This window comes from Marmota flaviventris, chromosome 9 (assembly GCF_047511675.1).
Source record: "Marmota flaviventris isolate mMarFla1 chromosome 9, mMarFla1.hap1, whole genome shotgun sequence".
In the NCBI taxonomy this organism is placed as follows: domain Eukaryota; kingdom Metazoa; phylum Chordata; class Mammalia; order Rodentia; family Sciuridae; genus Marmota; species Marmota flaviventris.
Window position 1 is genome coordinate 47,266,330 of NC_092506.1, and position 20,525 is coordinate 47,286,854.

The 20,525-nt window shown below is 33.0% G+C and overlaps 1 protein-coding gene across 6 annotated transcripts in view; it reads left to right on the top strand.

Annotated features, from left to right (window-relative positions):
• The window catches only part of Sox6 (SRY-box transcription factor 6), a 577,529-nt gene that overhangs the window by 229,953 nt on the left and 327,051 nt on the right, over positions 1-20,525 (top strand). For all 6 annotated transcript variants that reach the window (XM_071616371.1, XM_071616370.1, XM_071616368.1 and 3 more), the window contains one exon: positions 13,579-13,819. In XM_071616371.1, the coding sequence (XP_071472472.1) occupies positions 13,583-13,819 (237 nt within the window). In that variant the 5' untranslated portion in view covers positions 13,579-13,582. The remainder of the gene's footprint in view (positions 1-13,578; positions 13,820-20,525) is intronic.

Genomic DNA, 20,525 nt, shown 5'->3' on the forward strand with positions numbered 1-20,525 from the left:
TATTTTGTGATAATGAATGTACTAAAATATCAAACAGGCTAGTATATCTATAACTTCTCAAGTTGATTTTTTTTAAAGTAAATTGTGGTGAGAGGAAAACTGAAATTTCAATCTCTACTTGAGGATATTGTGATTCTTTAGCATACTATTAGAAATATGATTATAAACCTAAGTTATAAATGAAAAATGGTGTGAAACAAGTAACATTTTAGAACATTTAGTGTGGAGACTGGGATCACTATTGTGTCATGGAAAAGCAAACAATCAAGCTTTGAAAGGTATTCATGCATTTCTTAGGATATGGTAGCTTAGACATTTTATTTACTGTCGAACTAATTTAAGAACTGATATCTATTTTAGTATACAGAAATGCTGCTTTTGTTTAAAAATTATTTCTGAGCAAATGGGCTACAGTCTCCAAATTCTTGGACTGTTTTGGTTGAAAATCAAGAGAAGAGGTTAATAACAGGAGGTCTGGAAGGATATCTAGAGTCCAGGACTCTGTTATCCTTTGAAACACAGTTCTCATCAGCAGATTCTGTATGTTCTAGGCTTTCCTGTGTGAAGAGTGATTCTCTCTCATCTCTACCTCTTTTTAGAACTAGTACCATACACGTTTTTATCTTATGGTTTTATCCTGTTTGGCATGGTTCTAATCATTGGTCCATAAGCATTGGATCATGGGTCTATTGGAATTGAAAAACTTCTATTCCTTGGAACTTTGTGATTGGTAAAAATTCAGAATTTCTTTCTTGAAATATTTTAATTGATTTTTTTAAAAAAATAAACGACAGCAGAATGAATTATAATTCTTATTACACATACAGCACAATTTTTCATATCTCTGGTTGTGTATAAAGTATATTGACACCAATTCGTGTTTTCATACATGTACTTTGGATAATGATGTCTATCACATTCCACCATCCTTGCTAATCCCCTGTTTTGAAATATTTTTATTTTTGTTTGTGTGAAATTATTTTTATGTGAGGTTTTATTTAAAGGAGTTTCATGTTTTTCATTAAAGACATTTGCTACATGCCTACCAAATACTGGGTACTTGCACATACATAATTTAATCTTTGAAGTGACTCATCAAGGTAGATGCATTGTCTCTAATTTTATGGATGGGGACATGGAGGTTCAATAAGTTAAGCCACTTCTCAAGCTCACAGACTTAGTAAATGAGTAGACTGATATTTAAATCCCTACTCCAAACCGTTCCATCACACTTTTCTTTCTGTCATTAGATTCTGTTATAAGATTAGTAGCAGTTTTCCAGCTCAAGGCACAGTTGATGCAAATAAAAATTTATCTTTGAAGAAATCTAAATATATAATATATTAGGCATAATAATTATGTGTACATTTTTTAGAGGACTCTCAATTTTGGGAAATTGTGAGAAAGTGCTTATATGAGAAGAAGAATACCAGTGGATAAATAATGCAGATTTTTTTTTTCTCATAACAAACACCATAGCTTGGGAAAACTAGACATTCTGTAACTTGATAGGTGTGCAAATAGATACTTGGTAAAGAATCTTTTAGTATGCAAGACAGTGGGTAGTCATACTTGTCTTTTATAATGATAACTGAAACAATTCTGTGCAATGATTCATGGAAACAATTGGATTCTCATGTTCTCCTGGAGCTGTTTATGATAATATGTTACCAGCAAATGCAAGTGAGAAATTTAAAGCAAATAGCTATAAGGAAGGGAGGGAGTGGTGGAGGAAGCATAGAAAAAAATTCAAGATAACAGAACTTTAGTTATTCCCTAAACAAGATTGCTTAGTGTGTGTGTGTGTGTGTGTGTGTGTGTGTGTGTGTGTGTGTAGGGGAAATTTGGGTTGGTGGCAAAAACCTTTCTTTAGTTTTTATAGACAATTACAATTTATAAAAATTCATGTTCTTGTATATGAGGCTCTTCTATTTATTTCTCCGGGAAGTTAGGGTATATGAAATGTTACATGGTAGATTTTAAGAGCATATATAAATTACTCTGCATTCCCTGAAACATTCTAGATGTATAGTGGGTTAAATACATATTGTTAAAGTTCCTTATCTTGTTTTCCCTTAAGGCTGTCCTTAATACCTACTTTTGTAGCAAAGCAGCTCTAATTGTGTGTGATGTGTCTGATACGGCTTCTCTTGCCAGAGCTGGAAGGTCATATTTGGATCTCATACTTCTCTAGGCCTTGAAATGAATGGACAGTGACATGTTTGTTTTATTTCACCATTTTCTGTTTAAGGATATAGTTAAATGTTGATCATCTAGGCTAATTAGAATAAAACACAACATGCTGGAGAATGCATCTATATTTAATACCCAACAAAAAAATTTACTGTATAAAAACCATAGTGAACCTCTAAGTCTTAAGGGCCAGTAGCTTTAACTACTTCCTCAACCATTTTGCTGTCAGATATCCTAGAATGGGTCATATGAGTTGATTAGAGTATTACCTGATCCACATTCTTTTCTCTCTCTCCTTCCTTTCTCGGGTTGTTACCTGATAATTAGATGTCTCCAACTCTACAAGTGGAAATAAAGGAAAAATTAAAGATAACTAGTTCTGAATGAATGAGTATCTAAGAATATATAATTGGAATATTCAGAATAAAATTATACAAGAAGGGTAAAGTGCTTCAGATGTTAATTAAAAATAGCTAAAAATTTACTTAGTTTAGATTTCAGAAGCATGTGAGTCTAATACCATCTGCTTTGGGGTTAAACCACTGGAATTCAAATTCTGCCTTCTGTATTTACTAGGTATGACCTTAGGCAACTTTTTATTTTTTAATAAACAGTTTTTTCCTTAGTTTCCTTTAACAATAAACAGGGATAATGACATCTAATTGCTAGATATATATGTAGCAGTGCTTAGGCTGATACTTTCTAAACATCTAGAGAAAACTGTGTATCTTTCCAACCAGTTCACCAACATTCATCCATCCATCCATCTGTCCATCTGTTCAGCTGTTTATATTTTTAATGTTTTTGACAGCATTTATTCATGAATTTTTTGATGTTTAAAATGTAGTACATTTAAAATATGAATGAATTTAATGGGCCAGGAAATGTGGGAAGAGGAGACACAGAGGTTTAGAAGCTTTTACTTTATATTGTCTTTCATGGGTACTTTTTTCTGGTTAAGTGTAATACCCTTAATTTATTTCTACTTACTCATCTAATAATGTTTAAATAACTAGGCAATATTTACTGAGTGTTTTCTTTGCACAAAACATTGTGTTAGCTACTGTGGGAATACAAAGAAGTATAGAGTTTTGTTTTCATCCTTGAAAAGTTTATAATCTGGCTGGGATTATTTTAAATTAAAATTACATCATACACTTTAAAAGATTATTTTGTGTATTAGCATTGAGTATTAAATATATGATATAAAAATAATTTCTCAGAGTACTACCTAAATGGGATTAGAAAAAGGATGAATCATAGTTATGTAGAATAATCCCAGGTAGTTAGCTAGTGATAAGAAAGGAAGGTGAGGCCTAGGGCTATAACTCAGTGGTAAAGCATTTGCCTCCAACGTGTGAGGCACTGGGTTTGATCCTCAGCACCATATAAAAACAAAGATACTGTGTGTTCATCTACAACTAAAAAAATATTTTAAAAAAGAAAGGAAGGTGAAGAAAGAGTGGAAGAAACACAGTGATAAGAGAGCCTACATAGGAAAGGAAGGTGAGGAAATGGTGGAAGAAAGGAAGAACAGGCTGAGAAGCAGCAATAGGTCAGTTTGAGTATATCACTACAGTAGAAGTACAGTAGAAGTACAGTAGAAGGTCAGAGTGTATGCTTCTATAAAGTAAATTTGGAAAGATTGGTTGGATCTGGATGGAGGGCTTTGAATGTCAGGAGTTTGGACTTTATTCTTTCATCAGGGGAGAGCCACGGTTGGGTTGTGACCAGGACAGTACTTTGACAAAGGGAATTTCTACTTCCAGGATGGATTTGGAGTGGAGATGTTCAATTGAGATAAACTGATTTAAAATCTGCTGTAGTAGTTTAGGTATGAGGTGTAATAATGCTTTGTACTAAGATTGAGTATGAGTATGTTAAGAAAGATGAGCCTGAGAAACTATTAAGGAGGAACTGATGGAGCTTAATGATAGGCTGGCAATGAGGAGCAAGGATGAAAAAGAGAAGGGTGTAGTGTTTGTGTTCTGAAGCTGGATGATGGTGAGAATAATACTGTTCTGGGTGTGAATGAATGAGAGAAGGTGTCGAGGAAAACAATAATGAATGTAGTTTTAAGTTTGTTTCATATGACATTGCAGAGGAAGCCTTGGTATAAATGCCTTGAGTCATTTTTGAGGACTGTTGTGTTTCGGGGAGATGAGAGAGTTCAGTATTGAGGATGTAGATAAAATAATCATATAATTTAGATGTTATGTAATGAGATGTTTGATAAAAGGAGTATAGATAAAGAGTAGTGTTTAGGTTAGCAGCATTGATGTGTGAGTGGTATTTTCTGTGATAATCTATGCACTTTAATTAAAAATAATAATATTATCTTTCCCTGTCTTCTTTTCCCTCCCTCTTTTTTCCCAATATTATTGATTGTTTATTAAGTGTTGTGCACTGTGCTGGGCACTGGATATCCTGTAATGAATAAGACAGACATGATTCCTGCCCTCATGGATCATGTAGAATAAACTTTTAAAAAAAATCCGACACAATCTTTAAATGATTCTTTTTCTTCCGTTTACCATAAGGTTATGATAAAATCATCACCAGCATTTATTCCCAGGGTCTTTCAGAGACTTTCTTTGATAAGAGGTTCCTTTCTTCCTCTTGTTGATACTCTTTGTTATTACTATATTGCAAGAAATACTCTGTAGGAGTATAATTTCAGGGCTTAAGTTTCTTATCATTGAAGTTAAAAAAATACTGATTGCATCCCCTTTGTTAGGAGGTTTTTATTGTATAAGCTTATAAGTAAGGTCTCTTGGGAAAAAAGTTTATATTTCTTGAAATTTGTAAGATTAAGGAAAAAGTTGTTTTCTTAAATCAATTGTTTGGATTTTTCAAAATCAAGTGTTTGGATTTTTCACATCCAAACACTTAAAGGATATGAAATTGATCTCAAATCACAATATAACTTGCAATGAGGGATTGAACTTCCCTTTCTCCTATTTCTTCTTATTCTGATTCTGTTTCTGATTTAGCCACCAAGTCTACCTAAAGTGTTCATTTCCTCCCTCCTCCTCCTCCTCCTCCTCCTCCTCCTCCTCCTCCTCCTCCTCCTCCTCCTCTTCATCTTTTTATCCTTCCCTAATAAAATGGAGAAATGGAGAAGGAGGAATGCAATGCAAGTTTGAATTGCCTGTTCAGATTTATATAGGATGAAAGCAATCCTTCTAAAGAAATAGATATCAGATTGTCAATGTCTGAATTTTATATTCTCAGATTCAAGCTCAGGTAATCCTATGTCTGCAGATGATGCTCTCTAATTCATTCTACTTTCATCCTGGCAGTGCTTCCTTCTCCTCTCCCCAATTATTTTAGTTGGGGTTAGATGATTATACATGGCATTATTTAGCAGTATCACATAAAATGGAATATTAGGTATTAGTTATGTAATGTACCTTTCTGATGAAAAGAGGGACATAATTGATGAAAGAAAAAATCCTTTAAGTGGGGAGTACTTTGAAAATGGGAGTTTTTGCCACATTTGAAGGACTGATGTAAATTTGAACATTTTAAATTTTGGGTTAAATATAAAATTATTTTTATGAGAGTTTTTAAGATGCAGTTTTTTTGGAGAATAATGATATTAATGGTATTTGTTTTTATTTGGACACTAGTAATCTAGGAAAATGGGAAAGCCATGTCAAATTTTCAGTGCTTTGCTACTAACCTAGCTTTGGGTTACTGAGATAACTATGATAATAAGCCAATTTGATCACCAAATTTGGGCAAGACTTACAGATACTGAATGTCTCAGAAATAGTTGTGGTTATGTATCCTATCATTCATTATTTTATAAATTTGGATAGAGTAGTAAATCAATATTGTGAGGTGAATAGAGGCCAGTTTAGAAAACAAAAATACAGCATAATTTTTTTTCTCTCAAGGAAAAATGGAGACAAAAAAGCTTTTGAAGTTGCATTCTGTCTATCTCAACTTCCAGAAAGGCTTCTAAGCTAGAAAGAAACCTCTGGAAGCAAGGTTTTTATGATGGACATGCTGCTAATATGCACAGCATTATAGATCCACATGGTAGTGTTTAATTTGGAGGCCTTTGTAGTATGTCTAGAAAGTTATAGTGCTCTAATATTTATATTCATTTTTCATGAATTGGTCTTTCTTGTTTTTCATTTTTATTTGATGTAAGACTAATAAGTCTTATTGTTAAATAACATAAAGATTGCATCATAACACTCAGTATTAAAATGCATTCCTTTTTTGGGGAAGCCAGATAGATGTGTTTACTCTGCAGAGAGATTTAGATTTGATTTTTTGTTTTCTTCATGGTAATTATGTTTGCACTTTGCTGATCACTAGTTGTGCATTATTACAATGGAAGGTGACAATTTGATTGTCTTCAATTGGAGAAACAAGTAATTTTATATTCACTAAGCTGTCAGGTAACACTAACTCACAGTACTAAGAGCTCCTGGCAATGCGGCTTGGCACCTATATTTAACTGCTTTGATGCTTGTGTAACCTCTGCTGAATCAGAAATACTTTGCCTGCTGGAAATGGTTTTCAGGGCTGTACAATGAGGTTTTCATTAAGTAGACAAACTGAAAATGAACTGCAAAGCCTTGGTTGTTTCCCTCCTCCCCTTTTTCTTCTCCCCTCCTCCTTCTCTTTGCTATCCCTCCCTCCTGCTCTTCCTCTTCTTGTCCTTCTTTGATAGGAATCTGAAATTTATCTCTTATTTAATTACATGAAAGAGAGGAAATGCTAGATAGCTTTATGTGGCTGAAGGAGAACCTCAGAGATTAGATTTTTTCATAATTTTGTTCAGTGTTACTATGTGTAAACTTTAATATTTTGAAACAGTCTCTATAGTACCAGTTTTCATTTTTCTCATTTTTCCCCCTGGCAATATTAAACAAGGAGGAAAATAGAGGTAAGAATTGAAAAATATATGGTGACAGCTTCCCTTGCTTTCTCTTTAGAAGTTACTGTTCTGGTTTCTGTTTTTTTTTTTTTTTTCATTAATAATTAGATAAAATATCTTATAATTGGGCTTCCATATTAGTGGATTGTTTTTAGACTGACAAAGGAATTTCTGTTATTCACTTTAAAAATTATGATTCTCATTTCGTGTGAATAGAAGATTCAAAGTGAAGAGTAAATTCATTATGCAATTATTTTAGAGAACTTTCTTTCACCCAAGTAAAATAGAGGTCTTTCAGTTGAGCTATAAAGTCATTGAGCTGATTAAAATCCTACAAATTTGTATGTATTTATAATAGTGATTGTTTGGTTTTACTCTTATTGTTCAGCCACTGATTTTATTTATATACTCTGGTCCTGGCTTTCCAAAGCAAAAACCCGCAAAGCTACTGGTAGACAAACTGTCAGAAAACTCAATAGTATTGCGATCAAGAAAAAGGATAGAGGTTACATGAAGTCAAGTTGTTTTGATCCCAGGAAGAAACTGGATACTCAGGGACAAATGTAATAATTATAGGTTTTCCATAGGCAGTCAGTCAGCAAGCCATTCCTTACACTGCTTGCCTGTCTCTTCCAGCAGATACTAACCAATTAGACAGAGATGGTTACGTGATGTAACATTATCAGTAGAAACAATTCATGAGTCAAAGCATTCCAAGACATATGAGCTCTAGTCCAAAGAACAGTCTTAAGCTATATAAAGTGACAGCAATATTGTCAGCTAAATATAAACTCCAGAAATACAAACTTTGATGACTTGAGAAGAATCTATTCCAGGTAGTCCTTGTTTTGTGAGAACCTCAGAGAGTTCTTGGAGACAATTCTGGAGTTTTGGTGTGAAAATTCAGAAGCCTTAGTAAAGTCAAATTCCACTCAGATAAGCCCCTTTATAGACATTCTTCATGTGCTTCAAGTGTATTTGATTTGCCTCATCTCTGTTGATTTGACAGCTAACTCAAGTCAATGAGTTTTTTTTTTCTAACATGTATTGTCTTTGTGTGCTACCATATGCATTCTGAAAGAGCTGCTACAAACTCTAGAAATTAAGCTTATAACTTTCCAAGGAGCTCTGAAATCAGTTACCTACTTTCCCGTGAATTTTCTCAATTGCTTATTAAACAGATGGAAAAGAAAAACCTGGCAAAAGCCCAGGAGTGTTTGGAGACAGAATGGAGAAGAGGAGGTGGTAGTGCTGTGCAAAACAATACGAAGAATCATTAACAGCTCTTGGGCTTTACCAGAATAAAGCAGGCAAGGTTTTAAAAGGAATGTCTTCATTTTGATGTCTAAAATCAGAGTTCTCCTTGTAACTCCTTTCCAAGATCCCTAAACGTGGGAATTAGTGTACAGGAAGACGATTTTAAAATCATTCTTTGCTCTAGGCTGGGTGGATTGGCATCCTTTGTAAAGGTTCCTGGGTATTGTGCACTTTGGCAGCAGAACATATCTGTTACTCATGCTCCTTAAAATGAGAGGCACTGTTATATTTTTGGAAAATTAGTTGTTTATTTCTCAGAATCAGATCAAGTGCAACATTAAATTAACAGTGAATATTCTGACTGAAATAAGTCTACCCTTGGTAGCCTAGGGCTGAGCTGCAAAAATAAATGTGAATGTTGGCCTGAACTTTTTATTTTTTCTGTAAGTAAACCAACTATTAAAATGTTGCTTTATGTTAAAAAACAGAAATCTTTTGAATAAATGTAACACTCCTAAAAAGTGAAGGCCATTTGATAATACTCATAAAAGTAATAAAAATGTTTTAAAAATAAATAAAATTCAGTGAATTCAATGGCTCTTTTGGACAGTACCAAATAATAGTTTTGAGAGATGGTTTCTTTCCAAGCAATAATTTTAAAAATGTAATTTTGAGTGACATGCCTTATAAAAACATTTAAAAGTTTAAATTTGTTTAAATATAATCCTAACTTAAAAAAATAACTTTAAAAATAACGATATCATATCAGAAAGGTTCCAGGAAATATAATTTTATGAAACAGAGGACTTTTTATATAGGTATTTGAAATCCTGATGGTTTTATAACATCTTGGGCCAACTAATTCTAATTTATTGTTTAAGAACAGAAAGTAAGTTTATTGTCTGAGTCAGTTTGTAATGGTTAAACATTAAGATTTTATACTGGAGGTTTTGGGTAGAATAATTATGACCTTTTTAGAAGCATTCCTACTGATTTCCCAATATCAATTATTGGAGGCTTTATCTCCAACAATCTCATTTTCTAATGTCCTAAGCTCGAAGTTCTTCCCACTGGCCTGGTATCCTGGGAATTCACTTGATCTGTTGGTCAGAGACATTTCAAAATTGGGGAACATATGAGGGGAATTCAGTTTTATATGTCCCAAAGATATTTAATTCTCTTGGGAGATTTTACTTGATAATAGCTATGCCCCAGAAAACCATCTTGTTTAACCAATGTGATAAGTTGACAATGTAGTTTTTCTCTCTGATTATAATGTACTCTGTGTAGTCAATACACTGGTACCATGTGAGTGTAATTTCCTCTTTTATTTTATCTCCAATGCACTGTATTATAAATAAACAGTTAAAAAAAACACCAAACAAATCTGTTGCATCTCCTTTTAAGATTGTACCACTGTAGACACTTGTTCTAGTAAAGTAGAATTGGGCGCATTTGATTGCATTTAAATTTTTCATGCTTCAGCAGTTTGGCTGGGAGCACAGTAAAGAAAAATCCCATGAGCGAGGATAGTTTAGAATAATAGAACTTGATTTTGTGTATTATAGCGGCAACATTTGCGCTGCTTTAGTTAGGGTTGTGTCAGCACTTCCATTATAAACCCCTGTTTTCAGGGGGTATAACTAGGAAGATTTTTTTTAATACAAATTAAAAAAACAATTCATTTGAATGATTTTTTAAGTTATAATAGTGCAAAAATAAAACAAAGTAAAGTCACATAGAAATTGACCATTTGCGCATAGATTTTTATTTTCTTTTGCTGATTAGTTGTATATGGTAGCAGCTAGGCAAAGGTGCTATTCTAAAACATTGGAGGAGAGGTGAAAGATTTTGTAATGTAAAATTACTGATGTGAGCATTAAAATAAGTGTAAGCATTCCGCATGATGTTTAAAACATTGATTAACAAGGTATATTTGATTTGTGAGTTTTTAATGGAGAGTAGCTGTAGTACAGAGGTTGTAGTATAGGTATTACCAAAAGTCAAGTGAATTGCAATTTCTAGAATACAGTTCAGTTGGTCTAGTAAAATGTTTAACAAGGGAAAGCTAAAGAAAGAAAATGAATGAGGATATAATCAATAAATTGAAGGATTACAAAATAAACAATTGCATATAAAATCAGTAAATTGAATCTAATAATCAGCAAATCTAAGGTTTATTTAAATAAGCTATGTATTAAAAATAATTTGTGCACATTTACTTAAAAACAAAACCAAACAAAACCATCATCAGGAACAAAATGCCTCAACATCAAAACCCCAAATAAAAACAAACCTGAAAAAGGCCCAACAATTTTATCAAACAGAGATACTTTCCAAAAGAACAAAAATCTTTCTCTGTTAACATATTTCAGAATTATAATAAACTAAAACACATGAAATTAAATAAAATGAGGGACAAAACACATTAATTCCTTTGCTAAAAGGAGAGATTTCAAAGTTGAGTATGCTTCCATTGGTTGTTAACCATTGTTGTTTTTCCTCCCTCTTCTCCTTTTCCTCTTAAAATGGTGTGAACTGAGGATGAACAGTTACATTTAATATGACTTTTTTTGGCAGCCTGTCTTTTATTTGTAACCTTGATACACATTTGTATTTGTAGGTGCAAAATAAAATACAAATTGTGTGATGCTATAAATAGGTAGCTTTCCTGGATGGTCACTGGAGGAATCACCAGAAGACTGTTGATGAAGGAGAGGTGAAGCCTTTCCTCACTAATTGTATTCAGCGTGTAATTTCTAAACTTCCCTCTGAATTTTGATTTTCAATTAACACTCCCCATTTGAAGATAATTTTCTATTTAATGTAATTGCAGGAAATAATTTATTGGCTGATTAAGACTGAGGACCCAGCCTTCCTTAAGAAAACACTCTAAAAAACCAGCCTTTAAACTCAACTCATAGCTTTGGACAGATTTAGGCTATTTTTACAGCTGCATGGTTGTGTTTAATTAGGATTGTGGGCTATTGTTCACTAGTGCAGTTTATAGTTGAAATTATTCTTAAGAGACTATTTTCATTTTGGGTTTGTGTCATGATTAATTTATGCTAAAGCAACAATCAAAGATATTGCTATTGGAAAGAGCCAATTCTCTTTATAATAAGAGGATGTTTATTGGGGGAGCTAAAGTTACTCTGAGTTTTGGATTATGACTTTCAATTGTATTTAATGGTTTTAAAAAGCAGCAGTAAATTTATTCTTTTGTTTTTAATGTGAATAATTACATTATCAGCTGTCATTATCTGAACTATGAAAACACTTTTGTTTGTGGCAAGCTCTTGATAAACTTAGAGATCAGTTATAATTTTTGCCTGGTTTTACGATAGTGTTTATGGGGCCAATAAAGTAAGCCATATAGTAATTTTTGTATACTAAGTAAACATTCTTTGGTTATCATTTTTTGTGTATGTCCATTTGTTGGTACTGATAGAAATCATTCAAGCATCTGATTCTTTGATATAGCATTCTTTAGAACATTTAATTTCTTTACCTTCAAAGAAAATATAGGCATTCTTCTGCATTCTTCCCCCATTTTAGTTTCTAATATCAAGTCTAATAGATGAAATTTTATTATTTGTAGACTGATTATTTTAAGTAGGTATCAGCATTTTAATATGTTTCAAAGCACTTCAAAAGCCTGTAATACTTTTATTTAGAACTATGCATAATTAGATTAGCTGATCTTATATTAATTTTTTTTCACTGTAGGATACTAAATCTGAGCCCCCTCATTAATTGTGAGAAATTTAACATTAGCTGTTAAATCCTATGTGAAACATGGGCTGCTACATAAAAACTACTGTTTAAATTGGAATTAACTTAATTATTTTTCTTTGCACTTGATATTTCCTTCACTGCAATATTCATGAAAGCATGTGACAGATTTGTAAATTTAACTGTTAATCTCAGATTTCTAGACCCTTTAATCAGTATTTATTTGTCTGTAGAAACAGTACTAGCAAGTTAATGATTTGCTAATTTGAAAAATGCTCATGTGGTTTCCTATGTTAACTGATTTGTGCATTTTTAAAAAAATGGTATGAAATCAATTAATGTTAAAGAGCAATTAAGGTGGAGATTTCATTCCTTTCATTACACAGCAGTTTTAGAGCTAGAGATACAATAAACCAAGAACAACATAAAGTTTTAGAAAAAAATGTTTTCTTAAATTAAAACTTTTGGTGGTTTTATTACTACCCATTTTGCTAGGAAATTCATTTTCATAAAATGATATTCTACTATTTTGAACTTCTTTTTAATGGCCATGATTATCTGATTGCACATGAAAACACAGATTGGAGACCATGTCATGCAGAATATAATCAATGTTTACTTGTGGATACACAAGTGAATGTTCAATATTATTTTTGGAGGTTTTAAAATATTTTGCATTGTAGGCATTTTACTATTTTCACAAGAAATGCTTTGAATCTTATATGTACTTTCTAACATAAAACAGTGGTATATTTATTTCAGATACCTAATTCAAATGCTATAAAACTGCCTAAAGACTAATCTAACATTATAAGCCACTCAATAAATAAGTCACTTACAAGATAACTTACAACAATCAACAGATCTTCAAGGTCTTTAGAAAGCTTCAGAGCAGCACCATGTAAAATAGTGTTAGTCTGGTACTCACAATGAAAGGTGAAAACTAAAAAGTAAGGACCAGATTTGCTTAGGACTTCATCATGGGTTATTTGTTTTGATTATACTTTTGTACATAAACTTCTTTTGTTCTTACATAAGCCATGGGAAAAATTGGATGTTTTTGCTCTCAAATCTTCCTGCAAACCAACTCATTTGTCATTCCATTCATTCATTCTTTTCATTGCTAACCATCAACCTAATTACTCTCAAAAAGCTTGTAGTGTAGTTGGGAAAACTGGGAGGAAAAATATATACACATATATACCATACATTGTGAAGACATATTCTGTAAGAATTTCATTTATGGATTGGATAAGAGAGAAATATGCACAAATTTCTGGGAAGAGGTGTGCAGAATTAAAACCACAGGGGGAAAGTGGGACATATAAGTCCAAAGTTTTTTTTTTTTTTTTTTTAATCAGTGGTTTAGAGTAGACTTTAACTATCTCTAAAATTAAAGAACTTTATTTCTTCTGAATTAGTCAAATACAAGGAACAGTTCATTCTTTTGTTGTTGAAAATCCTTTTGAATTCATGGCATTTTCCTTTTTCTATAGAAGAATGTCTTCCAAGCAAGCCACCTCTCCATTTGCCTGTGCAGCTGATGGAGAGGAAGCCATGACCCAGGATTTGACCTCAAGGGAAAAGGAAGAGGGCAGTGATCAACATGTGGCCTCCCATCTGCCTCTGCACCCCATAATGCACAACAAACCTCATTCTGAGGAGCTACCAACACTTGTCAATACCATTCAACAAGATGCTGACTGGGACAGCGTTCTGTCATCTCAGCAAAGAATGGTGAGCTTTAAAATCTGGTTATTGCTACAAGTGGGTCTTCTAGTATGTCCTAATTTTATGTAGGTGTTTTAGGGAAAGCTCAAAATATATGGCTTTAGAGTTATTTGTGCTCATGTCATGAAACAATCACCAGATATATGTTACTATTATACTAGTAACTGGGAAAACTTTGAAACTGTTTTGTGATTTTAGTTTATGTCCAATTATTAGGTCAACTTGTTAAAAGATATTTGATATTTTTTATGGGGTGTGGTTTGTTTATCTTATTCTCTGAATACCTGAATTTAAGATGATGAACTTGGTAATATTAGAATAGATATGATCAAGGAAAGTATGTTAATATTTAAAAATTTAATTAAGCAAATATATCTATGTGAATGAGATCATATGGTGAATATGTCTTCAGTAAGGAAAATCAGGTACTTATCATTTTTAATGGTTAGTCTTGATTTATATGAAGCTCTTCTCACTTATGTCCCTATATATTAATATCAAAGGACAAGTAAAGCTCCTCAGTATTGTTCAATCAGACTGCATTTTTCTCTAAAAGTAGAAGCAACATATCATATAAATGTAGTGTACTAGAGCCAGATTTCCCAAGTTGACTTCCATCTCTAACCATCAAAACAGAAATCATAATAAGTGAAATTAATTATCTAGTATAAAGCAAAAATATTCCGTTTGTTTTAGAATCCAGAAGAAACCAAAAACTTAATATATTTTATTAGATTAGAAGTTTTAAACCCTGTTTTTCATTGCTTAACTTTTGAAAGTTAATAAAAAATATTTTAAGTGGTACATGAGGAAATTTTTCTTCCTTAATAAAAAAATAAGATACTATTTAAACTGTATCTACTATTTAAATAGTAAAACTATTTACTACTGAGAACACATAATTTAATTCTTGCTGTATGTTTACTGTCTCAGGGACTTAATTCAGTAACTTATGGAAGAGACATTTTTCTTTTTGAGATGATTTTGCAGATACAGCCAGTGCTTTGGAGAAGTAGGTGAGAAGTATGGGATTGGAAGATAAATGAAACATTTCTTGACTAATTTTAGTTTGGAAGGCAATCAACATTGTAAAATTAGATCCACTAGAAGATTTATTTTCTTTAAGTAGGGAAAAGGGGGAAGGTAAAATAGGCAAGACTAAAGTCTGTTTCTTTGATTGAACTTAAATTTATCATATTATATCTCCAAGGTAGAATAGATGAGATATAGATATCCAGTCACTGCCACTGCTCATTGGCAAGATAATGGGGCCATGTTTTATTTTTATTTCAACAAATATTCACTGAGCACCTTTCATATACCAAGCTTTCTACTAGGTAGAAAAGCTAGGTACTGACTGTATCATGGTGAACAATGATTTGTGCCTTCTTGGGGTCTAGGACAGGGGATAGAATTTAAATAAATATACATGCAAATATGCCCAATTAAAGTTGTGATATATGCTATGAAGAAAAAGAACATAATGTTATCTGAGAACATAATGGGGCAAACCTAATTTAGAATAGATGGCTAGGATCACCATCAACCTAATTACTCTCAAAAAGCTTGTAGTGTAGTTAGGAAAACTGGGAGGAAAAATTTTATATGATGATAGATACTATCCTGGAAAAGTGCCAAAAAGAGAAGAATTGCAAAGGTAACAGCATGAATGAAGTATTTGAAGTGAGAAAAATATAATTTAATTTAAGGAAATAAAAGATGATCTTTCTGGTTGGAGTATAATAAATGAGGATGCATCAGATGTTGTTGATGAAATAGGGCCTCATATCAAACAGGACCTTGGAGACAACATGATGAAGGCGAGATTTGATCTAACACCATTGAAAAAGCCTTTGAAGGATTTAAGAACATTTCAAACAGATGATTCTGACTGTGGTATAGTGAATAGATGGGAAGTAAGCATGATTGAAAAGGAGAAAGGCTCATTGGGATTACCATTTCAGAAATCTAGATGAAAGATGATAGTGACTTGGATTAGTATAGAGGAAGAGGGGATGGAGAGAAGAGATAGGTTCAAGACATTTTGGCTTTTATGCCAAATATATAGTCATGGACAAATATGAATAACTTGACTAGAAATAACTGGACAAATACAAATAACTGGACCCAATAATACAGTTCAAATTTTATTTCTCTAGAAAATATTTATTTATTATTTCTTATAAAATTTTCTTTCTTGGCAAATGCCAAATTGCTTGGTGAGTTATTCTCAAACTTTTATAATCTAATACTTTGTCAGAAATAGATATTAGTAATTTATATTGAATTTTTATCAACTAAATTGTATTAAATGCAATTTATGATGGTATGAAATAGTTTTAAGTCATAAATATTTTATATGTTAGTTTGAAAAGAAATCATGCTCCTAGAAATGTTTTCAAACTTTCACTCTCTTTTGATATCAAGCTTTGCTTTCCACTGAAGTCTTTGTGTATTCTGAATGTCTGGAAGCCAAAATATTTTGTTTTAACTCCCACTCTATAGTATTTCCCAGCTGTGTACTTATATGGTGTAATAAAGGGATTTAACAAATGGGAAATAGCAGCTGCATTTGGAAATTCCCTTTGTGCTGCCTTTTCACTATAGATAGATTCAATAATGTGTAACAACTGTAGCATCAGACCTATAGTGGCTTATACTGCAAGTATTATATCACCAAACAATTTCACTTTATTGGAAAGAAAACTAATAGAAGGATTTTAGGTTTCTGGCAGAGCTGAACACTTACAAAGAGTTAGTGGGTGCCCATGTTTGAGTATGTGCGTGTTGGCATGGGAGGACTATAAATAATGTACAAATTTAATAAAAATCTTACCTTTTTCTACTTTAAAATAAATGTGAAGTCCAAAAAAATGTTTGTGAAGTGACATGAAACTTGCAGTTCTTTTCAATGGATTGTGCCTTTTTATTTTCTGTAATTGAACCTCATAATATAGTTGTAAAGAAATAAAATTTAAAAGAAAATCTAAAAACACCAAAATTTTATCTTTATATGTTCAGTTTCTATTGTTATTAGTTTCAGCAATGGCCCTCATTCTCCAATATTTAAAAACAAAACCTAAAAGTTTCTTATTTTCTGGGTTCAGGAAGGGTGGAACTTTGAAATATTGAGAGCACAGAGGAGCTTTTGTATAAGAGAAAGTAACAATAAAAAATTAGTTCTGCTAATCCCCACTTCCTGATTAGAAAAAAAAAAAACACTTGTTAAAACTCTGATTATTTTGAGGCATCACTCTAACAAAATATAAGATCACATAGTTACAGACAAAAAATTTATTATGGCATAAACACAGAAGCAAAACAGAAATTTTAAAGATAAGAACTCAAAGACCAATGTGAGGTGAAAATTTTAGACTTTGATTCTAATAACAATTATTTATATTATGGACAACAAAATGTTCAGTTTAAATTTAATGTGCTATTTAATTGGTGACAGCATTCAATGGTTGAAAAGTTAGTAGACATAAGAATTCACTCTCCTCTCTATGTTCAACCACTGCTGTTTTGATCTGGCGCCAGTGTGTCAATATCTTTTCTCATTAGTCAGGAATAAATACAAATATTTTCATGGAAAAATGTACAGTGTATCATTCTATGTTACAAATATTGAGAGAGATTTTTTGTGGTAATGTTTAGTGATCTGTATATGATGGACATAATAATTTTCTGCTAAAATATTAAGCATAGTTAAGAACAGGTGAGCCTATACATTGTTAGTGAATCTGTTTGCAAATTACAAAACTTTTTTTGTGCAATTTATATATAACTACTTGTCATATGAATTAATTGAGGTATACATTACTTAGATCCCTCTTTTTTATTTTTTATTTTTTGCTTTAGAGTTATAATTTAAAGTAGGTATTAGCATTGTTAGTTATTTCGATGTATATACTTACACATCCGTATTAAATTCCAGGTTCAAGAGACTGCATTATGGGTAATAAAGATAAGATTCCTGCTCTCATGGAACTTATAAAGTTTCAGGGATTGAGACAATTTCAGAAAATGACAAGTGCTATGAAGGAAATTAAAGAATGTGATAAAAAATTAAGCAACAAGAAAGGCAAGGTCTTTTTTTGGTTGTTTTGAGAGAGAGAGAGAAAGAGAGAGAGAGAGAGAGAGAGAGAGAGAATTTTTAAATATTTATTTTTTAGTTTTCAGTGGACACAACATCTTTATTTTATTTTTATGTGGTGCTGAGGATCGAACCCAGAGACCCACACATGCCAGGTGAGCGTGTTACCACTTGAGCCACATCCCCAGTCCAAGGTCTTTTTGAAGACGGGTATCTGAGCTGAAATTGGAATAGCAAGAAGAAGCCAACTGTGTAAAGACTTGGCAAAAGACACCCAACCAGAGTGTATAAGAAGTACAAAAGCCTTTTGATTGGTGTGTTTGAACAACAGAAAACAATGGAGTGGCAGGAGAGGGAATGAAGGCTATGAGATGAAATCAAGGAGACAGGAGATGATAGATATTATGGGACCTTGTAGGCTACAGTGAGATGTTTGCACTTTATTTCAAATTTTAAGTAGGGGAGTAACATGGTTTTTGTTTGTTTGTTTGTTTTGGTGCTAGGGATTGAACTCAGGGACACTTGATCACTGAGCCATATCCCCAGCCCTATTTTTTTTAAATATTTTTTTTAGTTGGACACACAATATCTGTTTATTTTTATGTGGTGCTGAGGATTGAACCCAGTGCCTCACATATGCAAGGCAAGTGCTTTACCACTGAGCCACATCCCCAGCCTTATTTTGTGTTTTATTTAGAGACAGGGTCTCACTAAGTTGCTTAGCCCCTGGCTTTTGCTGAGGCTGACTTTGAACTTGTGATCCTCCTTGCCTCAGCCTCTCCAAACACTGGGATTACACTCCACTGTCCCTGGCTATTTTGTTTTTTTTAGTCATGTTGCCTGCTGTATAGATAATGAGTTGTGGAAGACAACATCAGTAATAGGAACACCTATTAGGAAACCATCATAGTAGTGCAGCTGAAAGTTTGAAAATTAGAGGAGTTAACAGTTAGGGAGGTTATTCATTGAAGAGATCCAAGAGATTCTGAAGAAGACCTAATTCATATGGTGGGTAGAGAGAAAAACTAAGTAATGTACACATAGCAGGAACCTAATCAAGAATGAACAAGAGGTAAGGTGGAGAGGAGTTCAAGGAGAGGTGACAAGCAGGTAGTCATACTCCTGGCCAAACAATGGCCCCAAGCAAGAGACACAGCAGCTTTTTGTGCAAGAGGCCACTATTCTTAGCTGTCTTCTGGGTAGGCTATGGAAATTGGGGGAAGGTACCAACAGTCTCCCTTTCGAAATATACAGTGTGAGGACAATAAGATTATAAATGGGACCTTATATACACGTGCACATGTGCACTCACATGCATGTTTATATTGACAAAAATGGCATTACAAACATCTGGCTTTTGCCTAGTAGTCTGACTAGGAAGAACCATATTGGACCCTTAGTTGTAGAATATACCAACTTCTTCGAGACCTATTTATTTTTAAGTTTCTAGAATTTTCCAATATAAATTAATTTTCCATTATAAATAAAAGATGCCAATAATGTCCTTTGTTGTAATTGAAAGAAAATTATAATGGGACTGCTGAGATATTTAATAAATAACTACTGGGAACAAGGCTTTCTTGCTTGCAAACAATTTTTACTCTCTTCCTCTGTTGCATTCAGTTCATGAAGTTGCTAATCAGCTCTGGAGTGTTTTATGTAGTTCACTTGGAGTCATAAAATTTCTGGTGTGGACTTCATACCATTTCTGGGAATGGAGCCATTGTCATTGTGTGATAACACTGTCCAGGAATTTTTAGTAAGGATAAAAGCTTTATCCATGCTTTATGTTGTGACAGACTTTTAGAAGATTTCTCATCTTGTTACTTTTTGAAAGATTTAAAAACTTAAATGAACCTCCCTAACTGTTGTGTTGGTGTGTGTGTGTGTGTGTGTGTGTGCATGCACGCTCGCAAGTGTGTGGAAGAGAGAGAGAGGGAGGGAGGGAGGGAGGGATGGATATTGATTTAGTAATTTAAAATGGTAGTCAGTACCCAAATGAAATTAATTTCCTTCCTTTTATAGGGATTGTAATTTAGAAAGTATAGTAAAAGCCACTAGTTCATCTAGTCCTAACTAGTTTCCAGTCTTAATGCCTTAGGTAAGATTTATGTATATCTTTTGTGGTACCTGATTTGTTTATGAAGCACTGGAAAAAAGCATTCATAAATTATTTTTTAAGAAATTTAGTTGCTGCTCTCCTAATTTTCAGATTTGGGGAATTGATTCAATTTAAGTAAAGTTCAAACCTAGGTTTCTTTCTTTCTTTTTTTTTCTGGGGATTGAACCCAGGGGTGCTTTACCACTGAGCCATATCTCTTTTTACTTTTTTATCTTTTATTTTGAGACAGGGTCTCATTAAATTGTTGAGGGCCTGGCTAAATTGCTGAAGCTGGCCTTGAACTTATGGTCCTCCTGCCTCAGCCTCCAGAGTCACTGGAATTACAATCATGTTCCACCATGCCCAGCTTTAAACCTAGGTTTCTATTAATAAGTGAGAATGTCCTTGCCCTGGAGTCGTCAGACAACATTCTCTAGGAAGCCCAATTGGGGATTTCCTATTTTCTATAAATTTGAAACTCTATTAGCACACAGAACTGTAACCTTTTAAATCTA